The sequence below is a fragment of the Vanessa atalanta genome, chromosome 22, assembly GCF_905147765.1.
Source record: "Vanessa atalanta chromosome 22, ilVanAtal1.2, whole genome shotgun sequence".
NCBI classification, from domain to species: Eukaryota; Metazoa; Arthropoda; class Insecta; order Lepidoptera; family Nymphalidae; genus Vanessa; species Vanessa atalanta.
Window position 1 is genome coordinate 9,355,149 of NC_061892.1, and position 24,342 is coordinate 9,379,490.

At 36.2% G+C, this 24,342-nt stretch overlaps 1 protein-coding gene and 3 non-coding genes across 8 annotated transcripts in view; all 4 read right to left on the bottom strand.

Moving 5' to 3' along the window:
* Positions 1-24,342, bottom strand: part of LOC125072834 — a 75,864-nt gene that overhangs the window by 6,132 nt on the left and 45,390 nt on the right. For 3 of the 5 annotated variants that reach the window (XM_047683548.1, XM_047683547.1, XM_047683546.1), the window contains exons 3-20: positions 15,541-15,816; positions 11,644-11,714; positions 11,403-11,500; positions 11,030-11,163; positions 10,316-10,537; positions 9,525-9,668; positions 5,981-6,055; positions 5,467-5,862; positions 5,345-5,383; positions 4,161-5,177; positions 3,068-3,191; positions 2,259-2,367; positions 1,814-2,003; positions 1,313-1,542; positions 1,030-1,221; positions 799-946; positions 322-538; positions 5-228 (exon numbers count right to left, since the gene is read on the bottom strand). In XM_047683548.1, the coding sequence (XP_047539504.1) occupies positions 5-228; positions 322-538; positions 799-946; positions 1,030-1,221; positions 1,313-1,542; positions 1,814-2,003; positions 2,259-2,367; positions 3,068-3,191; positions 4,161-5,177; positions 5,345-5,383; positions 5,467-5,862; positions 5,981-6,055; positions 9,525-9,668; positions 10,316-10,537; positions 11,030-11,163; positions 11,403-11,500; positions 11,644-11,714; positions 15,541-15,694 (3,784 nt within the window). In that variant the 5' untranslated portion in view covers positions 15,695-15,816. The remainder of the gene's footprint in view (positions 1-4; positions 229-321; positions 539-798; positions 947-1,029; positions 1,222-1,312; positions 1,543-1,813; positions 2,004-2,258; positions 2,368-3,067; positions 3,192-4,160; positions 5,178-5,344; positions 5,384-5,466; positions 5,863-5,980; positions 6,056-9,524; positions 9,669-10,315; positions 10,538-11,029; positions 11,164-11,402; positions 11,501-11,643; positions 11,715-15,540; positions 15,817-24,342) is intronic. The other 2 variants (XM_047683549.1, XM_047683551.1) reach the window with 2 other exon arrangements.
* Positions 11,537-11,609, bottom strand: Trnak-cuu. Its single transcript has one exon. It is a non-coding gene; the product is annotated as a tRNA-Lys (tRNA).
* Trnar-ucg lies at positions 12,343-12,415 on the bottom strand. Its single transcript has one exon. It is a non-coding gene; the product is annotated as a tRNA-Arg (tRNA).
* Positions 13,888-13,969, bottom strand: Trnas-cga. Its single transcript has one exon. It is a non-coding gene; the product is annotated as a tRNA-Ser (tRNA).

The following is a 24,342-nucleotide window of genomic DNA, read 5'->3' on the forward strand; positions in this document are numbered from 1 at the left end:
TCACTATTCACGGATTCTAAGACCAAAAATTCGGGATCCACCTTCAAGTTCCCGACCCGTCCGACCGCCAGCGTGTCTCTAATGGCGCGCTCCCACTTGTCCCTATCCTCCTCTCGCTCGGTCGCGTTGAGTGCGAGCGAGACGTCGTCCAGCGACCGACCCGACTCGATAGAGTTCGAGTCGATCGACTTCAGAGTCAGTTCCGCGATAATTGCGTTAGTTTCGTTTCTGAAAATTAGTACATTTAGTACTAGCCAACTATTAACACAAGCTCTACGCCTAACTGTATTATTAATTATATATTCTCATTCGTTTACGTACTGCATGAAGCCGTTCACAGCTAATCCCTGATATCCCTTAGTTCTGCCCAACTCCTGGGCCAGGTTACTGGAAACCTTTTCCGCTAAATCTTCAAAGTCGGGACTTCCGACTGCAGGAGGTCGGAAGTTATCAGCGAGACCGGTTATCTTAAGGAGGATGGAGTAGGTCTTGGTGCCGGGCAGTACTATTTCTGTTGTTTGTTCTTCCTCGTCTGGCTCTGAAAGAATAACGTAGATTGGAGGTTCTTTTTACTGCATACTGTTGAGTGATATCTGAAAACTTTTTATAACGTCATTACATGGAGAAGGATTCGGTTCTATCACATTGCTTTCACGTGATTATATGTCTGATAGCATTTTTAGCGACATTTGTTGCATCTCAAAGAAGAAAAACGCTAAATACACACTATAGATACAAATCAAGTACAAGAAAATGACGGTTGGACCTCGAAAAGAGCAGCAGTCGTATCGAACTCACCGGGACCGCAGGGCTTGATGCAAACCCTCTCCTCGGTGACGTAGGGCGTCTTCATGTGCTTGCTGGTCCTCTTGCTGACGGGATCGAAGCCGCCCCCGTGCGTCACGAACATCATGTACAGGCACTTCTCGTTCGTGAACGCCAAGTCCTGCAAGCGGAGCGCACGTTAGGTCGGCGGGTGCGGCGGGGGCGCGGGGCGCGGGGCGGGCGGGGCGCGGGCGCGCGTGGCACCTGCGGGTCGCCGGTGTCGCGCGCGCGCACGAAGCTGTAGGAGGCGCGGCCGTCGCGCAGCTGTCCGGCGGCGCGCGCGGCGTGCTGGTGCGCGTCGGCGCGCGGCGCGGCGTACCCGCTCAGCCACGCGTCCAGCACGGTGGCGCGGCCGCTGCGCGGGTCCACCCAGCCCAGCACGGCGTCCGACTGCGACTGCGAGACAGACGGTTCCGATGTACTCGTGTGTCATGTGCGTGAAGCTCCCGATGCGTCCGCGGCTCCCGTCGGTTCCTCCGTCGCTTACCATTTTCTTGTTGTCGCTGAAGCCGATGCCGGTCCAGAACTTTGCGTTCCTGGTCGTTATGGTGAACTTCACCGAGTCTCTCCCCCTCTTGAGCCCCAGGTACTCCCAGGATGCGACGTATTCGCAGGTGTCGTTCTTGACGTCGCAGTCGGAAGGAAATTTCCACTGGGCGCCGCATTTGTCGTTGTCTAACGATTGAATTCCACCGGAGATTGTTGTTTTTGTTTCTTCTGCGAGAGAAGAGGAATACGAATAATGATTTCGTTCTGCTATTATATAATTGCTATTGAGACCTCGAATAAAATTTCTAAAATATACGCAGAGTATGGTACCGAAAATCGTAAAACATCTTACAGACGTATTGCGATCCATCCCAAATAAAGAAATATTACGACCACCCCAAAGACTATCTGCAAGGATTGCAGTTCAAAATAGAGGAACAAAAAAATGTCTAATCTGCTTTATAAAATGTCAAAGAATGGACCAAAAATCATATCTTACCAAAGAAATTCATAGCAGTGACTCCCCTCTGGGATCCGTGTCCATGGTATTTCAGCTCGTCAGGACGATAGAAATCACCCTTCGATACACCAGCAGGAGGCGAGTGTACATAATGACCATATTCCTGACCTCTAGCCCATATCACATGCATCAGGTCGTCAACAAACGAATGGTCTGATGGTTCTTTAGCCTATTGAAATTTTAATCACATTGAAATTCAAGTGGAAGAAAGTAAAGGATCCGTTTGCATTGATATATTTTATTCCTTTAATTATATTATTAGACTAAGTTTAAGTAGAGAGCTTATCATTGAAGCTGAATTTTAAAATCGACATTTAAAGTTTTTATGTTATATGAAATATTACGAACAATAATATAAATTTTAATGATTATAAGCAGTAAGACATTTTGATAAAGCACCGCACCTAAATAATAAATAACTAACCTTAATTTTTTTTCTAAACATGATCGTCGTAACGCCGTTCTCTTCAAATCCTGATGCTGCTGTAATGTCATCATGCCCACCCCAAAACGTGTCTACTCTCGGTGTCGATCTAGTTTCAAAGAAATGACGTTAATTAAATTTAAAAACCGAAAGCATTTTTAATGTTCAAACATAAAGTTTTCACCACGGAAAAAGTCGCTTAGATTTTAGAAAGGCAATGTAAGAAATTCATCAAAGTTAATTTGGTTTTCCGAAACAGCCTAGCAATGATGCTTCTATCTCAAGAGTGCATCATAACAATGTGAATCTAAATAACTAAATGATCAGTCAAAACAAACCCCACACAAAACACCTTTTATAGATAATAGTTTGATTGGAGACTGGCAAATTAATTAGGTATTTAACTAACATAATGTATCTCAAATGTTGGAAAAGAGAAACCACTGAGTTTGTTTTCATTTTGGTAAAATTTAAATACCGAATCGGAGGTAGCTTTACTTAGTTTACTTTTGTAAAATAACGATTCTAAAGTGCCTGTAAAAGCCTATTTGAAAAAAGTTTATTTTCATTTTGAAATCTAATCACTTAAGTTCATAGACATGTTCAAATTCATGGTATTGAAAGAGGCACCCTACCATAGATCTGTATCAAATCTGTATCATCTGTAGAAGAACTGATAGCCGTTGGGGGAAAAAGGTTCTAGAGTGAAGACCGTAGTGTAGGCGCCCTGCGGCACGGTGACACCATATACGGAAGGTGACCAAAACGATGCAACCTAGACTACACTACGGAAATAGAGCTAAACTTACCTGTCTCTTGTATAGTAATCCAGTACCCTGTGGTAGTTTCCTTTAGCCGTACCAATGACTATGTCGGTGCAATCCATTGGGTTGAAGTCGAATTTTGGAACGTATTCGTGTGATGGGAAATAACCTGAAAGATTATTTGTTATTATATCTACTTGATAAGATACAATATAGGATCATATGTCATTAATAGAATACAGACTAGTAATTAATTTGATTTAGAATCAGATTCATCAAAACCTTATTAGAAAAATAATAATATGAGTAATTAAACTGAGAATAGTGAATAAAAGTGTGATCATATAAGGTTATATTGTAGTTCATACTTGCCTTAGATCCCTTCGGAATCGATGTATTTTATTAAAATAAAAGTATATTAGACTAGAAGTTCATTTTCAATAAACGATTGCTATGTACAATTTACCTGTTAAAGTTGTGACTTAAGTTAGACAAAGTTTAGTAGACAATTAAACACAAATTAATGGTCATTTTAGAAAGAGAAAATTATTGGAAGTAATCTTTACCAACGCTTGTTTAATCGTTAAAATCATTCCATAAATGTCCGCAAAGAGGAAAAAAGTAAAAGTAAGAACACATTGAGAAGACAGAAAGAAGATACAGTGGGGAAGGAGAGAGAGAGAGTAGGAAAAGGAGGGATAACAGATATACGATACCGCAAAAGCATGCAAAGCAAAGAATTTAAAGAAGCCTTTGATAGACTATGAGCTATTAATTCAAGATTATAAAAATTATATATTTTAGCTCAATTTAAAGTAACTTTTTTAAAAGAAAATATTTTAAATTAATAAATATAGGTATTTATTTTATATTATTTTGAAATTAAATACTATTCTAAAATGGATTTAATCAACGATGTTTTGTTTGTGTTAGCAAAAAAAAGTAATTAATATTAATAGCAGTTAATAAAATTATGATTCATGTAGATTTTTAGTGACATGTGCTATTTTAAAAAGTTATTTTTTTTAATTAATTATAAAAGGCAATAACATATCGTATAACACCGGTATTTATTTTAAAATAATGTGATAGTTATCAAGTGATATACGACATATTATTCGCAAAGCGAGTGCTTTACCTGTTTCTTCAGTAAATCCTTTCACTAGCAGATATTCTGAATCCATTTCTGCATTGGGTTCAGGTTCGGGATTAGGAAAAGGTTCCGGCTCAGATTTAGGTTCAGGTGATGGTTCTGGCTCAGATTTAGGTTCAGGTGATGGTTCTGGCTCAGATTTTGGTTCAGGTGATGGTTCTGGCTCAGATTTAGGTTCAGGTGATGGTTCTGGCTCAGATTTGGGTTCAGGTGATGGTTCTGGCTCAGATTTGGGTTCAGGTGATGGTTCTGGCTCAGATTTGGGTTCAGGTGACGGTTCTGGCTCAGATTTAAGTTCAAGAGAAGGTTCAGATTTAGGCTCGGGGATGGGTTCTGGTTCAGATTTAGGTTCAGGTTCTGACTTAGGCTCGCGGAAATTTTCTAATTTAGGTTTAGGCTCAGGGGAAGGTTCAGGCTGAGACTTAGGCTCGGAGGTGGGTTCGGGTTCTGAATTAGGCTCAGGAGAAGGTTCAGGCACTGACTTAGGCTCAGGGGATGGTTCAGGTTCAGACTTAGGTTCAGAGGAAGGTTCGGGCACTGATGTAGGCTCATGGGAAGTTTCAGATTCAGACTTAGGCTCAGAAGAAGGTTCAGGTTCAGACTTAGGCTCAGGGGAAGGTTCAGGCTGAGATTTAGGTTCAACAAAAGGTTCAGGCTCAGATTTAGGCTCAGGAGAAGGTTCAGGCTCAGAATTTGGTTCAGGCTCAGAAGTAGGGTAAGGTTGTGATAAGGTATCTATTTGTGTAGGCTCTGCATTGGGTTCGGGTATAGAGGCCTGGTTCGCTTCTGACCCTAATACAGTCACTGGTTCTAAAGTAGGCACTGGGTGATCTTTAGTGTGAATAGTGGAACTAACGTTCAAATTATTAAATTTTCTAGACTTTGGTTGGAAGGGCTTATGTTTAGTTTTTGGCTTTAGCTTTGGTTGTAATACTCGTTCTGGTTCGGGGGGAGGGGAGTTTTCGTTGTCATGGACTATTATAGTGGTCGATGTTTCCACATCTGCAAACATAACCATGCAAAATTATCTATATATAAGTGTTTTTACAAAGTTAGTTTGCACGTTAATTCGAAGATTTGTGCATTTGTGTCGCATTTAGCGTTGTGAACATTTTAGCACTCGTGTTAAACATAATTGTGCTACATTTGATATATTAGATGATACTCACTTGGCTCCTCTGTTTCCTGGGCGGCTCGTTTCTTTCGACCTATTAGGAAATAATCACAATAATTATTACTTTAGAATATAACGAACTCATAATAGTTGCACCCAAATTGATTTCATGATTACCTTTAGAACTCGACACTTTATAGGACACACTAGTTTTCACAGTAACGTCATTGCCGAGGTTCTTAAAATCAAATCCATCTAAAGTATGCATGGCTACCCTCTTGTTTCTATTGTCGTTTTCAGATACGCTGGAAGTTTCTGGTTCGGAACTTGGCTCCGGACTTGGTTCGACTGTTGGCTCCGGAGCAGATTCCGGCTCTGGTTTTGGCTCAGGAGATGGTTCGGGTTCTGCTTTTGGTTCTGCTGTGGGTTCAGGTTCGGATTTTGGCTCAGGAGACGGCTCGGGCTCAGATTTGGGTTCCGGTGTCGGTTCTGGCTCAGCCTTCGGTTCTGGGGACGGTTCCGGCTCAGATTTCGGTTCGGGCTCTGGTAAAGGTTCTGGTGCTGGGGTGCTAGCTGCAAAATTGTGATAGGATTTTCTGTATATCAATATGATATAATATATTTTTTTTTTTAAATCATAAATTACAAACATAATATATCTCATATAAAATATTTAATTACGAATACTCACGAGTATCCATAGGCGGCCCAAGAACTGGGAAGTTTTTGCATTCTTTCTTCAGGCCTTTTGGTCTCCAGCCGAGAGCTAAAAGAGTAAGACAAATATGTTAGCAATACATATTTGTTAACTTAAACTATGAATTACACAGGGTTACAGGTGCGTTGCCGGCCTTTAAGAAATAAGTACGCTCTTTTCTTGAAGGTTCCCAAGTCGTATCGGTTCGGAAAAACCGCCGGCGAAAGCTGGTTCCACAGAGTGGTTGTGCGAGGCAGAAAATGCCTTAAAAATCGCGCTGTTGTGGATTTACGGACATCTAAGTGGTGTGGGTGAAATTTAGAATTTTGTCGAGATGTCCGAAGATGGAATTCAGCTGCCGGGATTAATCCAAACAATTCCTCGGAACACTCCCCGTGGAAAATTCGGTAGAAGATGCAGAGTGATCCAACATCTCTACGCAACGCCAAAGGATCGAGTAGATCAGAAAGGGCTTGATCGTCGATAATTCGAGCTGCTCTACGTTGGATACGGTCAAATGGTAGGAGCTGGTACTGGGGAGCACCCGCCCAGAGGTGAGAGCAGTACTCCATGTGAGGCCGAATTTGCGCCTTGTATAGTCTTAGGCGATGGGCCGACGTGAAATACTGTCTTGCCTTGCTGAGCACACCAAGCTTTTTTGATGCCAATTTGGCTTTGCCTTCCAGTTGACCGCGGAACTGAACGAGGCTCGAAACATCAACGCCAAGTATTCCGATACTAGCTGTGGCGGCTAACGGAATGTTCTCGAATCGTGGAGATACGACGAATGGTGTTTTTTTAGCGGTTAACGCGCAAACTTGCGTCTTTTTGGGGTTGAAATGGACTAGGTTTAGCCGGCCCCAGTTCGAGACTTCGTTTAACGAAGACTCGATTTCAGACACAAGTTTGTTCCGGTTTTCTTCGACGTTTTCCCGAGAAATATTAGCACGGCCGGTGTATGAGGTGTCAACGGTACTGTCGTCTGCATAGCAGTGAATGTTCCTGATTTGCAACAAGTCATTGATATGCAGAAGAAACAGAGTGGGTGACAGAAAGCAGCCTTGTGGAACACCAGCGTTGACGAATTTTTGGTCGGAGCATGCACCGTCGACAACGACCTTGATGCTCCGATCTGCCAAAAAGCTGGTAATCCAACTGCATAATTTCCCGGGAAGCCCATAGGAAGGAAGCTTCGAAAGAAGCGCTTTGTGCCATACGCGATCGAAGGCCTTCGCTATGTCCAGACTGGCTACTAATGCCTCCCCCTTGCTCTCAACTGCTTCCGCCCATTTATGAGTAAGGTAAACTAGAAGATCACCGGCTGAGCGACCTCGACGGAAACCGTACTGGCGGTCACTAATCAGCTGGTACTCCTCTAGATACCATAGGAGCTGACAGTTTACAATGGACTCCATTACCTTGGAGAACAAGGGGGTGATGGCTATAGGCCTATAATTGGACGGGTCTGAGCGGTTACCCTTTTTGGGAATCGGATGCACTAAAGCAGTCTTCCAGGAGATCGGGACGACGCCTAATGCGTAAGATTGCCGGAAAAGACGCGTTAAGACCGGCGCCAACTCGGGAGCACAAGTCCATAGCACGATTGGAGGGATGCCATCGGGTCCACTCGACTTATGAATATCCAAGGAAAGGAGTGCTTTACGAACTGCACTTTGCCGGAATTTAACCTCCGGCATCGTGGTATCACACCGCGGGATTGTTGGTGGTGACTTTCCTCGGTCATCCAGAGTCGAGTTCGCTGCGAAGAGAGAGCCTAAAAGATCAGCCTTCTCCTTCGCTGTATGGGCCAATGACTCACCGTCCTTGTGCAGAGATGGTAAGGAAGGCTGACAGAAATTCCCTAAGACAGCCTTGGCGAGAGACCAGAACGCACGTGTTCCTGAAGGGAGGCGCACCAGTCTCTCGCCAATTCTGCCAATGTACTCCGTCTTCGCCTTAGCAATCGTTAAACGTTTTTGAAGGACCTAGAGGCAGAGTTATATTCCTTTCTGATTGCGCTGGTATTTACATCACGAGACGCTGATGCGTGAGCCCAGTCTTGGTAGCGTTCCCATTTTCTGCGTGAAGCCGTTTTGCAGAAACGACTTGCCACCGATGGGCACCGCAGAAAACGGAATGAACAGTTCCATACCCTGAAGCACCACATCGGCAACAGAGTCGGCAATAATGCTCGGATCATCCAGCGAGAAACAAACCTGCCCCCATGGGTAGAAGGCAAAGAAGGACCGCATCCCATCCCAATCCGCTGACTTGTAGTGTCACACGCGGCGGCAGCCCATGAAACGAGGTCGTGAGTACCGCATAACCGGAACTGTACTCCGAACGAGACAGTGGTCCGACGAGCCCAGAGGGGGATCGACGATAATCTGATAGCGATCCGGATGAGAAGTCAGCAGAAGGTCCAACAGGGAAGGTGTATGATCCTCCACGTCCGGTATTCGCGTTGGCGAGGTGACCAGTTGTGTCAAATCATATGCTAAAGCGAAGTCGAGAACAGATCTACCCGCATGATCAGTAGTACGTGATCCAAGCCATTCGGCATGGTGGGCATTAAAATCACCAAGAACCACGATCTCTGCGGATGGGATCTGCTGCAGTACGGAATCTGTAGCCATTTGGACGTGCTCAACCAGTCGGTCGGTTTCGGCATTACCGCTATGGGACCTATAAAGGCAAGCGTAGATTCGCGGATGGACGTCACAATCTACACGCAGCCAGATAATCGATAGGTCCTGTCCTTCAAGACTGCCGAGGCGTCGAGAGCAGATATCATCTCTGACGTAAACGCACACCCCAGCTCGTGGTACAAAGGAATGTTCCAATTTATACCCGGGGTAGGAAAGAAAAGTCGTATCGGCAGGAGAAGATATCTGAGTCTCGGTAAGAAAGAGCAAGGCCGGCTTCGCCGTCTCAAGGTGAAAGTGGACGGCGTTCAAGTTCGAGTTGAGTCCCCTTATGTTGCAGAAGTCCACAGTGAGGGTGGTAGGGGTTGCCTTATGATGCCTGCTCCGCTTGCCCCGAACAGTGGCGAGCGCAAAATTGCCCCCCCCAGAATTCGGAGGGCAGCCTGGGCATCCCTGCTCAGGTGATGTACGTCCTGAGCATGGATGCCCAGGGAGGGATTCTCCACCGCAGTCGCTGATGGTACCCTCCTGGGGTAATGTAACCAAATTCTGCACAACCATCATGTTTAGGGGGGAGGGGGGGATCGGGCCTCCGGGACTCTCACATACCAGACGAAACGCGGTAACATAGCTACCACTTCACGCTGATTTTAAGTGAGAGAGTGGTACTTCCCCGGGCGTGCCGGCCCATTCGGCTGCAACCCGAAGGTATGCAGTGTGGCACTACCACTTATTATTAGATACAGTTTGATTAGATGAGTACAAACTATTTTCAATGACGTATTAATAACAACATTTGACCGCGAATTGGCGCGATATCATTGGTCGAGAGGTTGATTAATCTATGATATACATTATGTATATCTTGCAATGTTAAATTTTAACGTTCTCACCAGCATATGACGTCCCATTGACCATCATCACGAACTCCATCTCAGATTCCTCTTTCAGAACACGCCAGTACAAGGCGAACTGCTTCGATAATTGCTTCTTACTATATAAAGACAAGTTTATGTCCTTGTCCTTCCAAGGTGCCTCTGAAAAAATATTATATTTAAATATTAAAAAATATCACCCTTATCAGTGACTAGTTTGCGCCCGCAGCTACGCGTGTGTCAAAGTCAAAAATCCGTATTCAATATAGAAGCGTTACACTTACTTATTATATTATTAAGAAAGAAATTTAATTTAATTTTTAATGTCATATTTTACAATTATTGTTTTAATACGATACCAAAATATTATTGAGGCAAAAAATATTTCGTTATTTGTAAAATAAAGGCAATCTCATTCCCAAAGTGTGCAATGAACTAAAAGGTGTTTGAATGGGGGGTCAGGCGTTAGGTACATTTTGTCATTCACTGTACCCCTGACAACGTGTATGCAACATTACCTGGCGATCGGTTAAGTATTTGAGACGTAAAAGAGTAACAAACATACGAACATTCTCATTTATAATATGGGTTAGGATAGATGCAAAATCCTTATTTCGTTTCGTAAGAATTTTAGTCAGTAATTTGTAGGCGAAATCTGCTCTTCTTTAGCTCGGAGCTGTATTTATACAGCTGTTTCATTGGAAGTTAGTAAATATACATTTTAAAGGTTTACGGGACGTACTAGGTTCGAAAAAAAAATGCTTATAAGTCCTAACTAAGAAGCCAACAATGAAAGACTAGGTACTCACTTTTGTTACACCCTTTTCCATAAAATCCGAGTGGACAGTAGCACATCCTACTTGGCGATTCAGTGGAGTTGGTGTCGAAGCACTTCCCTCTCAACCCGCAGTCGTTGTCCTCCGCGCACTCGTCCGAGAACTGGCAGCGCGGCCCGCTGTGCATCTTGTGGCACTTGCAGCGGCCTAGGATGTGGAAACCTCTGCCGGAACAGTTCTCGTGGTATTCCTTACCTAGGAGGATGTTTCTATTTAAATTTACTTGTATTTATACCAAACTTTACATATTCCTAAAATATTCGTCATATTCTCCGTAGATTGATGCAGTCAATTAGCAGACTAATAATTTTATAACAACCTGCCCCAATAGATTAAGGTAGAGTTCTAAATTTTCTCAGTTTTCTCTCTATATGGGACTATGACCGGTGGTAAGGCTTCGAGTGGATATGTCCTTGTATTATTCAATAGGCAGTTATTTTTTCGTGTAGTCCTTTATAATGTAATAAAAAAGTTTGAACGTTAGTGAGCCAGTGTAATCATAGACACGAGGAACATGACATATTTAGTAATACGCGTGGCTCCACAGTCATGGTGTAAAAAATAATTATATTAATGAATCCATAAAAATTATATTAATAATTCTTACTGTTCACTATTATGGGTGAAACGACCACATTTTACAAAATTTAAAGATTAGTGTAATTTGAGTATAATTTTAGGACTTACGTGTAACGATGTCGATGTCAGCGCACGACCAGAACCGATAGTTGGCGCCCCACTCGCCGGCCTCTCTTTGCAATTGTAACGTACAGTTTTCACACGTGAAGTCGCTTGGTAGGTGAACTTCGTACTTTTGAGCCCTATAATGTTCAATAAGTCAATAAAAACAAAATAAATGAATCAAGTGCACCTTCTTGCTTAAACTTTATTCAAGCAAATTTTTTACTCTTTTAATACATTTTTGTACATGTACATCGTAATGTTCGTACACATTATGTGTACTATACATAAGTTCTCTTCAAAACAGTTTTCATGTAACCCTATGTACCATTTCTTATGAATAGGTTATTATAAATATGAAGGTATGTTTGCCACTTACGTCGGATCATCTCGTACAAATTCTGAACCACCGGCTCTGGGAGTTAAATCCAACAAGGGTCTTTCCAGATAGTCCAATATCCTCAAACTGAATCCTCCCTATAAATATATAAAAGAATAAATAAAAAAAATATTCGCCCAACGTGGGGCTCGAACCCACGACCCTGAGATTAAGAGTCTCATGCTCTACCGACTGAGCTAGCCGGGCTTATGGCTGGTTTATAAAATATTGTATCACTTACTCGGTGTGCGTATGCCAAATGCCAGTGGACTGTAACTTTTGAACCAGCTAAAAAAGACGTCTTTATTGAACCTGTAACAAACGAAAACTAATTAATTATAAAATATATTAAAATTTTTGTATCGGTTATAGTTTAACGTTACTCAATTTAGCGCCATCTGGGAGGATTTTTAAGAATCAGCTTGAAATTTTCGGACGCCTATTTGTCTGTTAGTTCACAAAGTCACGTACAGATGTCGTACTTCGACTTGTCAGAAATTCATACATTTGAATATGCAACATAATATATTTTAAAGTAAAAAATAGCTTATTTAAAATGATTAATAAATATTGTATTACTTCTATTATATTAGCTGATATAATAAAAGTAAAGAAAATTTTCTTTTATTGAATGATTATTAAAAATGCTTTCGTATTTTACAATAACATGATAACAAAATAAAATCTAAAAATAAACATCTTTCTGCCTCCACTGGTGACAGGAGGGTTGGTTCGTTTTTAGCCCAGAGGATCGGAATTGCATTTCAACGGGGAAATGCTGCTCTTCTTGCCACCATTCCACGCGGTCAAGATTTATACAGTAACTATTTTTAATTCATATTTGTATATATTTAAGCACTTAATGTTATCAATTCTTATGTTAATAAATCTATTTTACAAAAATAAACATATTGTAAAAAAAAAGTAAAATGGTAATTGTCGACCGTGACAGGACTCGAACCTGCAATCTTCGGATCCGAAGTCCGACGCCTTATCCATTAGGCCACACGGTCATATGACGTAACGTGTTAGAAACAACATTTAAATTTTAGGGTCGGTGCGCAATTTCTAAGTGTATCTAATAATAGATTTAAAGTAAAATTCATATGAACAATTTTCAATTTTAATATTATAATTAAAACTTTAAAAAGTTACATTGTCCTTTTAAATTCTAATTCAACTAATTATAAAAAAAAAAAGAAATGGTTTAAAACCCAAACAAGCACCACCGAAGTTTCATGCTTAATTTGTGTTTTTAATTTAACTCGGCGAAGAAAAACTGACACATCAATCCGCATCGTAGCAAGGCATAGGTTAGCCATCGCCTCACACGTAGAGGAGGCTTTACCCCACAGTCAAACATTTACAGCATACTTTTTACGTAATATTAAGTACCGATGTCTTAAAAATACTAAGACGTCTTTATCATTGACGCAGTTCGAGGTTCTCAATTACATGAGTATTAAATTACTGACTATTTTATGAAACAATATTATACTAAAAATTATAATATAGTTTCTATTTAAGTATGAGAAATAAAAAAAATTGCTTAGTATTAACGTGACATTTTTTTAACTATTGAGGCTGTGAAGGAAAATATTGAAGGAGATTTTATAAGAATTAATGTTTCTAGAAAACTAGTAATTTATTTCATAGTTAATAGTTATTGGTTTTTTACTTATTTAATAATAAGTTTTATAAATGTAATTTTCTTTTTTTTTAAATTTAATATAATAAGCCAATTTTGACCACTTATTTTACAAAAAAACTAGCTGTGCCCGTGACTTCGTGTGCGTCTGAATTTAATAAAAAAAAATATTGTTGTAGCCTAAGTTTAACATCAGCTTTCTGCCAGTGAAAGTCCCAGACAGACTTATAAAAATATTATTTTGGTATATGTACCGTGTTTATTTTAATATTACAAACAGACACTCCAATTTATAATATATGTAAATATTATTCAATTCGTTGTTTGTATATAAAACATCGAAACGTTACTAAAACATTTGATAGGGTCAGAAGTTGCCATATTCAAAATATATATTCATCACAAAATTTATTTGAAATCGTTATACGTTTAACATTCATTATATATTTCTAATAACTGTTTAATTTAATGGCAATGCACGTGTCAGTCTCGTCTCCAACATTTGTGGGAGGAAACAAACATTCCTTACATATATTTCCTTCCATAATGTAATTTAATTCATAAAGGAATAAAAAAATTATATTTGATAATTTTAAGATATTAGTTTTGAAAACTTTTTGCGTTTGGCGCAAGGAGCCTCAGCCAATAGGATGCTGTCTTAAATCCTATATAAGAATTTCGTCAGTAATCATCTAAAAAACATCTTAACATATAAACTCTGCATGATATTGTGCATAAGAAGATAGGTTTATTAAAACTGAAAATATAAACATAAAAGTAAGAAGTTAATAAATTGCTAATAAAATAAAATTAGACTAGAATAGAAGAAAAAAAATCCGCAGCCGGTAGGATTCGAACCTACGCTCCCAGAGGGAATCTGATTTCGAGTCAGACGCCTTAACCACTCGGCCACGACTGCTTGCGTCAGAATGTCGAAATAGCAGCACCCTTACGCATGCTAACTTAAAGGGAAGTTAATCCAATAATAATTATTATGCATTTTTATTATTTAAAGTTTAATTAAAAATAACTTAACATTAATTTATTAACATTATTTGCTTATGAATAAATAATTTGCTTGTTTAAATGTTTAAAACTGTTCAATTTTAATTAAGATCAGAAAAAAATAATTACAAAACACAAAAAAAAACAATAATTATAATGCAATTTGTTCTCCGTCCGCAAATAACTTAGTTAAAGTGTAAGCAATTAAACTCCCGCTGAGTTTCATTTAAAAAAATCAGTGTAATCAAAAAATCATTCAATTCAATATTTTATGGTAAAAGGTACTGTAAAATACTTTTGGTTTACTAAGAAAACAAAAAGAAAAAAAAAATTACCTCTACAAAAATTAAACGGATATACCGCAAGTGGTATTGCGATGGTAGCCATTTCAAACTTATCTGACACATCGGTTAAGTACTTAATACGTGAAGTCATATCAAATATATAAACTCACTTTTCATATATACTATTAGTTAACTGTTTGTTTTAACATCAAGGATGTATGAGCTAGTATAATTACAACAAGATCGCATCTTGATTTCTGTAATTGGCATGAGATTAGCGTTGGCAATTTTATTCTATCTTACAGTGACAATAAATTTATGCAGAAGTGGCTACTATAAGGGGGCCGATTTGCTCATTTTCGTTCCTAATCATCATAATGAATGCACATAACCACTCATAGGCACTCTAAGATATATTAACTATGCCTGTAGTTACACTGGTACACTCAACAACAATACTAACTATTGTTACTTGGAGGTACAATTTGTAAATGACTGGGCAGTACCTTGTACCTACCCAGACTGGCCTGCCTAAAGCCCTTTAAAAATAAATAGAGAATTTGAGTTGGAAAAACTATAATATGTATAGAATAGCACCATATCCGGCTTATATATTTACTAAATTACATTTATTAATTTCAAATGTTTAATATTCCTGACTAATAAAAAGAGCTACTCATTGCCGACTCGACAGTCGAAACCTGTAATTTTTCTAGTTGTAAACACGCACCGTCATTACGGCTTAGTGTTTACGCTCTATGACCTTAGCCTAGGTCATCGGCCCGCTATCTGACAATCTGACTCATGTAATCACGTTACAGTCACGATGCTAACAAATTACGTTCTAGTTCTGTTTAACACCTGACTGTTATTTTGATATGCGAGCGGGTAAGAAAAGCATAGCTCTGAACAGTCGTTATGATTAATTAGTCGTTATGAGTAATTAGGCAAGAGGAAGGCCGAAAAACGGCTGATAGAATATGTAAAGGAATAGAATGATTAGAGAAGTTACTGAGGGATATAACTTCACCCAAAAGAGGAGTGAAGATTCTTGCACTTGTTTTGCTTTTTGCTACTACAATAAGGATAACAAATTCTTTTCTCTTAATATTTCTTAATCGTATTTAATTCAATGGTTACTTTAGGTATTTGTTTTGTTACAGCTCATTAGTAAATGTTAATTATAATTTTTTATACAAACCTTTAGGCATTCCACATGGCGGTTTCGTTCTAGAATTGTCCAAAAAGTCCAAGTCATACTTTCTCGCAGGCGGGAAGGTCAATGCTACGTGCCCACCCACACACACAAACACAGCACTTAACGCACACGCGAATGTCAAACGCAACAGCGCCATCTTTCTATTTAAAATGTCACTACTCCAGTCACCACATCACTTTTAGATATTTATTATCTGTGCATGATAATTTTTGGTATTTTCAGGACATATTCATTAATCTTGATGAGTCGTTTTGACACCTGAAACAATAAGACAAAATAATTATTAAGGTATATTAATTAGATTTATTTTTAATTTTGAGGCATTTTATGATTTAATTTTTTTTATTGAAATAGTCTGGAAATGCTGTCTCAAGTTGTGCAAGCGTCTAAAAATTCAGTAGTTTTGTAAAATCCTTTTTAAATAATTTCCTTACTGCAATTGCTCTAATTTTAAATAAAACAATTGAATATTTTTGAACTTGTTCTAGAATTCTGTTGTAAAGGCGTATACATTGTTCCGTAAAAGAGTTATCATGTTCCGTATTAACACTGTGTAATCTAGTAATAGTAGCTCAAGCTTACACCTGTTCCTAATGTTAACAGTATTTATGTCGATATTTCTGGAAACAACTTTATTTTTTGTATACATAACATTTATATAGTTTATTGGGAAATGGATTATATACATAGTATTAAATCATATTGTAATATCACAACGCCAATGCCAAAATGCCATTTCGATGACAGAAAGCGATTCGAAAATCATTTATAATAATCACTGAAAACAAGGCGGAAGTACTATAACCATAATATTAACAAAACCTACAATTACTAGATAAGTAACAAGGAACAGATTCATTCCAATTTCCTTTGTTGGTTAATAATGACAGCTTGTTAGCAACAGCGTATTACGATGTATTGAAACACTCTTTAAATTATTATATTTTACTTTCTATAAAGATTGTTAGCTATAAAATACTTTCACGCGTCTTATTTCCTTCTCCGTATATATAATTATAATGTTATTAATTTATATCATATAACTTCTTATTCTGGTTATTGCAGTCTTCATTTTGGCACTAGTAGCAATTCGTGGTTTTATCCGCTTTCAATTTTGTATATATATGTTTATTTAATAAACATGAGGAATTTAATCGATCAATTCTTATTTTAATGCCTTTTTGTTGTGCCGACTGGGCACAGATTATTATGAGAAGTTTAAACAATACCCATCAAGTCGGTTGACGTTTATAATGAATGCTGTATATTTTAGATATTAAGGCGAATACCATTTAGGAGGGGAACTTTTCGTGTTTGAAACTTATGAAGTTATTTAAAATTTTCAAACATATTATCTACGTTCAGAGAAGTTACTATTTTAATTGATTAATCATCAGATAATTTTTTAAGGAATATTACAGATTTTATTATTGATAATATATATTATTTGTAGACTCTATTGTGCTAAATTCTATAAGTATAACTTTGGCAAAATATTTAATGGAAAACTATTACAAACGTGCCTTTACAATATTATAAATAAAATACAATTTTATGAGACATTATGAGATATTGAATCACTTATCTCATAAAAAAACTGTCATGATTACAGTCACAAAATGTTACGGTAATACAGTGTCATGACTTCTATACCCCTTTCAAATTATATTAAACATAATCATGTTTTGAAAGAGAACCATCGATGCGAAAATGCTATCGTTGCACTTTTTTCGTTTTGCTATTATTATATTCACCACAATATGGATTGGAAATAGTAACAAGTCCAGAAAATAGAATTATACATAAAAATCATCAGTTTCTAAATATAAATATTACTTTATTTCTCGAGAGCGATCGAACGTCAGGTACGATTTTGAAAAATATTTTTGTAAATGTAAACATTGCATCGTTCAATTAAAAGACAAGGCTATTTTACCGTTGATAAATCGATCAGTACGCTTTTTTATTAAGCTAGTCCAAATTCGGTGACATCTTGCTTGGACTATTGGAAATATTCCAAAATACTCTCTCTTACACAATAGTTTAAGTTGCTACTAAATATAACAACAAATAAGCTAACAATTTTCATTGATAATAAAATATCCTCGTTAGTGCAAGCCTCTACATTGTTGAAGCTCGTAAGAATGTCTTTAAAAGCATAAACTCTCATATTCTTCGCTGCGCAAATCATAATTCATTAAAATTGTTTAATATTATACTTAATTATGTAATTACTGAACGACAGCCACCACACCTTATGACCAAATATTCTTGCAATTACAGTGATATTTAAAATGTTCTCTATTTTCATGAAGATAAGATTTAAAATGGTCGATTAATTGAGTGTAACTGACGAAGGTCGATCGTCGGACGTTCGTCACACTTCACGATTACTCTCTAGTTTTCACTTTCACTGTGATGAGATATCGTGCTTGTTAATATTTATGTATTTCTCATTTAAATAGTTGCTTCTTTTAATTACGCATCTATTGTTATATAACGTTGTCATAATATTTTGCTTTATTTTAAATTATAACATTCACTCTTGCATATGTCATCATCAGCCTGTCAATGTCGAACTGGTGAACAAATTATAGGAGGCATTTTTGAAGGTTCGAAGTTCGTTCTTATTCCACCGATCCGGTATCGATTAAGTGATACAAATGTTGCACAATGTCATGTGACAAATCCGGGTTTTCACACGATATTTTTCTTTACTATCGAGCACGTGAAGAATTTATAAACACATTTTCTATCCACTAAGCCATCTAGGCTTTCAATGATAATGATATCAATTCCTTCAAAATTACCTACATGTTTAAAATGAGTTTATTATAAAGTAATATATAATAACAAGAATTTACAGTATTATGTTAAGCGTGTGAGATAAATATGTTAAATAAATTGAAACAGTAAAGATCAAAGCGTAAGTCCAAAATAAATAATTCACTTGTTAAAATAATTGCCATATAAAATTTCCTTTCCTAAGAGGCATTTAAAGAATGAAGCCTGAACCATAAACAATGTTAATTCAATAATGTATTCGTACCGAGCACCGGAGAAAGTGGTAAAATTGTTACCACCTGTGAATATTTATCGTCTCGACCACGGTGGTCAGTTACGGTGAATAATGAGATTTTATACAGCTATAATAAATTTCTTCCTTAGTTAGTGACGTAATACTACTTAGTTTCTATGATTTCTTTGTAACTTTGTGAAGTCGTACAACGTCATTCTTATTATAGCAGTTCTAACGGGTTAGTTGAGTATGGTTTTTATGTAAAGCAAATAAAACATTGAATTTCCGCAACGCTATAAATGTAAACCTGTAAGATTAAATTGGTGGTACGGATTTGCTCAAGTACGCCTGGTTAGGTACTACCCACTTATCACATATTCTACTGCCAAAACTGGTGGGGCTTTATCGAAGTAAGTGTAAGTATTTAAGGGATGTGTTGACCAATTATAATTGAGAGATATAAAAATAATAATAATATGAGAATTATAAGCGAATTATTGCACGGCGGGAGCCCAAGCCCAAAATAATTAAAATAAAATAAATCCCGTGAAAAACAGCGTTACATGTATTCAACTAATCCGAAGGCGGTGTGGCCATATATTTCTTGTCATTTATAGATTTAGATTATAATACAATTTCTATTAAACAAGTCTAAAAAAAACTCTAGCGTTATTTATTATCATAGAATATATATATATAGTAGTTAAGATGTATGACAAACATATCATTTAAAAAAACTAGCAGCATTTTCAATTATTGCCAATAATAAAAACCCTCACATCTTATTACATAAAGTGTCACATGAATAGAAACGCCATACCCTCAATTGTGAAACCAGTTAAGCAAAACTATCTGTCGTTAAAATTGTTTGCTGTATTTTACATAACTATTTTGACATACTCTACACATAATATATTTAGAAAATAGCTAATGCCCAGCATACGTTACCTCATTGTTTGTTAAAAAATTTATATGATTTGACTCACGCGACACCTATTTTCTTTTGATCTCAGTTATGACCACAATCTAGGTACTTACTACTAGGTACTTTGCAAAGTTTGAACTGAATCAGATGCACTGTACGTGCGGCCGGGTAAAATTAGAATTTTATTGACTTCCATCAAGTATGTACAAAAAATTTATCGAAGTCAGTCTGGTTTAGAAGAAAGTCAGTTACATAGACAAAGATATATCTATACTAATATTATAAAGAGATACATTTTTGTTGTTTGTATGTATATAGAGGGACATCTCCAGAATTAATTATGCAATTCTCAAAACTTTAACATTATTTATTTATATCATATTTCATTATTATTTTAATAAATTGCGTGTATACGCAATAGGAAGTATTGAATTATTTGATTATCGTTTTATTTTTTAAATTCATTAATTTATTCTGTTCCAATAAAAAAGCACATTAGTCACATTGAAATAAAATAAGAACGAGTATTAAAATAAAAAAAAAAACGCTTGGCCTTAATATATCGTGTCACGTGTTTTAATATTTTTGGGTAAAGTATTTAGCACATAATAAATTTTACGAACGACCAGAATATATTAATTATAATTTACACTCAGATACTATTTAAGCACGATTTAAAAAATCAATTGAAATTAATAAAGATTTTGCCTTGCCAATAATTGGGTCATTGACCTATGTCCAAATGGGATTACAAATCGATAAAAAACTAGCTTCCACAGGTACATGGGAACAATAGTAAAAGCGTACATTAAATTAATTATTCCATTACATAAGAAATACCATTAGATTTCTTATTAAGAGCAAGGTTAGCGAATATTCCCATGCATTTTGTTGTATTCAAAATGGCCGCTGTCAACAATGGCGGAATGTTTTCCCGCCGTGTTTTCTGCTGTTACACTTCATTGCGCTAATAATAAATTGTGAAGTTGAATTTATTTAAAAATACTTCATGATTACAAGATTATCTGAATTAAAAAGCTAAGTTAAAATATTATTTATGTCTAGGTATTAATATTAATGTTGGCACGGGTTGTGGATGATAATACTTTTTTTTTTATATACACTATAAAAAAAGTTATGATGACTTATTGTCATTCAGGCAATGATATTTTATTCTTAATACAAATAACAAATAAAATTAAATTCAAAATTCAGTTGCTTTTTTGTGTCAGTAATTTAATAAATTACATAACTATGAATAATTAAATGAAATCCAATTACATTTTATTAAAATAACCTTTACAATAATAATAAAATATACAGTATCAAAACGTTTGAAATCGTAAATATTTTGACTACGACACTCTACAACCATTTCGGATAACATCCTAGCAAATAGAAATGAGAAGTCTCGTTTAGTTATGTTATTTTTATTGAAATAGATCGATTTTGATGGACTTTTATATTATTTCATTGATGCTCTAAGAGGAATGTATATAAGGTGAAATGCTCAAGAAAAATATTTAATATTTTATTAAAAATCATATAACGTAGGTATGTAGGTATGGTATGGTATAACATGGCTATAAACATTAATTACTTTTCCGTGTTTGTCTTCATTACCTCGACCACAGACCACAAATAGACAGACATATTACGAATGCAAATATTATTTATCTATGAATTTAAAAAATGAGTTCAATTTAGAACAACGGCTTTATAATAATATGGACCTCCCCAGACAACTTTATTTACTTATATTTATATTTTTATCTGTAGGTATAAGATAAGTGCTCAATTATTTATGAACTTTGGGTCTAAGCTATTTCTTCGTACTTGAGTTTAAGCTGCCCGTTTAAAGCTTGTTATCTGTGTGATAAATTAAATCAATGACGCTGACAATTCGAAAGTGTCCAAGTGAATTTGAATGGTATAGGTATTTTGAATTTTAATAACCTGTGAAATCAGTGGCGGTTGTGTGTGGTTTCCACAGACGGACATGTTTTAAGAATTTAATGGTTAGAGGTTCCGCAAAAATTAAACAAATAAAGTAAAAAGCCTGTCACTCATTTTATACTGAATAGCACTTCTTAAACATATTTACGGTGCTTGGGAAAAATAACAGAATGCTATTGGAGTATTCTGTGATTTGTCTAAAATATTTGATTGTGTAGAACACAAGACGCTTCTGTATAAGCTCAAATACTACGGTATTAAAGCTAAAGCTCTTGATCTCATTGCTTTATATGTATCTAAGTCAAAGAGTCCGGCAAGTTTTCATTAATCGCATAAAGTCTTCTGGATAAAAATTCTAGGTAAATTTACCAAATAGCTAAAATAGCTGAGAAATTCGACCAGACCAGGGTCGATGTGGAATATACTACAGTAGACTCAGAAGTTATACTAAACTCATACTAAACAATCATATATCTAAGTATCAACAATAACCTAATGCTCAATTCAGAGAATTTATAAAAGAAGGTTTTGACAAAAGAAAATATAAATTTCTTTTGAATTAGAAATGTTTGTTAAATGAAAACGTATAAAATTGATTTGCAACGAAAATTTAGACAAATTAATGGTTTATAAATTATGAAACTGTGACGTAACGCGGAAGATGACTTCGGTGTGAAAAAAATATTATTTCTTAAGCAATTTGACAATAATGCGAATTGTACCACCTAATTCTATAGAACATATTTATCTTTAATTTTATAAAACATATTTTAAGTCATTGTACACAATGACTTAAAATGTTAAATTAATAAGCAGCGAAGGTTAATGACTTTTCCAGATGTGAGCAGATCCTAATAATATTGGAAAAGGTCCACGGATAGAAACAGCAACTGATAACATCTACATCAAAACTGATACATCTGTCTATAGACATTATGGTGTAAATCGTTTCTTTTATTAAAATAATTTTTGACTTACTCTACTTCAATATATTTGCTAAAAACTGTAGATAAATGTTATTTCTGCTATTATACTCGTAGTTACTCTACCATTAAACATCAATACTTAATATTTTTGAGTTCCAGTTTGGAGGAACATAACATATCTCCCAATATTGGTGGCATATTGGCGATGTAAGGAATGCTTATTATTTTTTATAGCGCCAACGTCTATCGACAGTAATAACCGCTTACCATCCTATGGTACATTTGTTACACTACAAAAACGGAAGGAATATCTTACTAGGATTCCTTGCGGAGATATCTAGTGATCTTCAAATAAGTTTCAAATCTTGAATTAATTTGAACATTTTTGCTAAAACGAAATACGAATTCCAAAAAACCTAGCACAATTAGTTTCAACACTAAAATAATAAGAAACAACCTCATAGAGATTGTTGAATGAGATAACAAGATGATTAATGATGAAATGCCTAAACATACTTCGGTAATTGAATGAATAGTCCGCAAGGTCGCTCAACAGTAGTTAGTGTTGAAATTATATTATTTGATTGATTATTACCTAGCAAAGTTTAGTATGCAGATATTGCTTGTTCTGCCCTTGGAACTGCTCTCGAAATGCTTTCTGATATTGTAAATATGACATAATTTATTCATATTTAAATCTATCAATTTTACTCAAACCTTATCGCCTGTTAAAAATTTCAATTGCTTATTTTTAAATATACTTTTACAAATGGATTAAGTACAAATTATGGTGATTTAGAAAAAAAGTTTGAGTGGATAATGTAATCAAGACAGGCTCAAATATCTCAAACACCTCCTGTGAAGTTATTTTTAATCATACAAATCTGTGAAAAAGAAGAAACTAAAAGGATGAGAACTCGTGAATTTCAACTGAAGATTTCGATATCGTATTTAAGTAAGCACCTTTGAATTTTCATGTGCCTAATTTATATCTCTAATTCATCTCAAGCTCAGCGGTGAAGGAAAACATCGTTATGAAATCTGCCTGCGTCTAATTAAAATCTGTCTCATGTTTATCCATAAACCCATTTTAGCATATAAAATTAATTGCAAATGAATGATATATATAAACATGGTCTTTGAGATTCCAGGCTACCAAAACCTGGAGAACCCTGCATCTAGAATGCCCTGCCATTAAACTTATCACCTTGTAGATTCAAGTATTAGCCAGTCCGCAAAACGACTTGTTCGGTTCTCAGGAAAACATTGAGAGCTTCATGTATTTTTATCGCGTGAATTATCAAAGTTATTGGCCTAAAACACGTAACGTGACCACATTAGGGGTTGCGTAATGCAATGGGAACATCTCTAATGATTTGATATTAATCGCTCGATTCGACCGTATCGATTACAACATTGTACTGCCGATTTTCGATTTGCGTCGACACGTAATCGAGTTGGTCAATTTCGATTGGAATTAATTACACCTTTAAAGCAATGCCTTTATCCGACTACGTATCTTATTTCATAACTATAAAATTTAATAAAAAAAAGTATAGTTTAGGTACTAGTGCGTTTTGTTAATTGTGTCACGTACTCAATATGGATACAGAATACTCCCAGTAATTGGATTTTGGTCATTGTATCCATATAAGTTTGCGCACTTGTGCACGATACTATGTTCAGGGAGATAATTCTAATTATTTATTTCGGTTATTCATATAGGATGCCGTTTATATTCAGATGCGATATCACCGATAGAGTAACAGTTTGTTAGCTGAATTGGCGCCCAGGTCAAATGTTAGTATTGCTTGATTTCGAACAAGAGGATCTATTCATTAAAAGTCAAGCTTTATTCAGGTTGATATGTAAATAATAATAATCATAATAACATCCATAAAACTTTTTTTTTTAAACTTACCTGACCTAATATAAAAATAAAATATAGTTAAAAAATA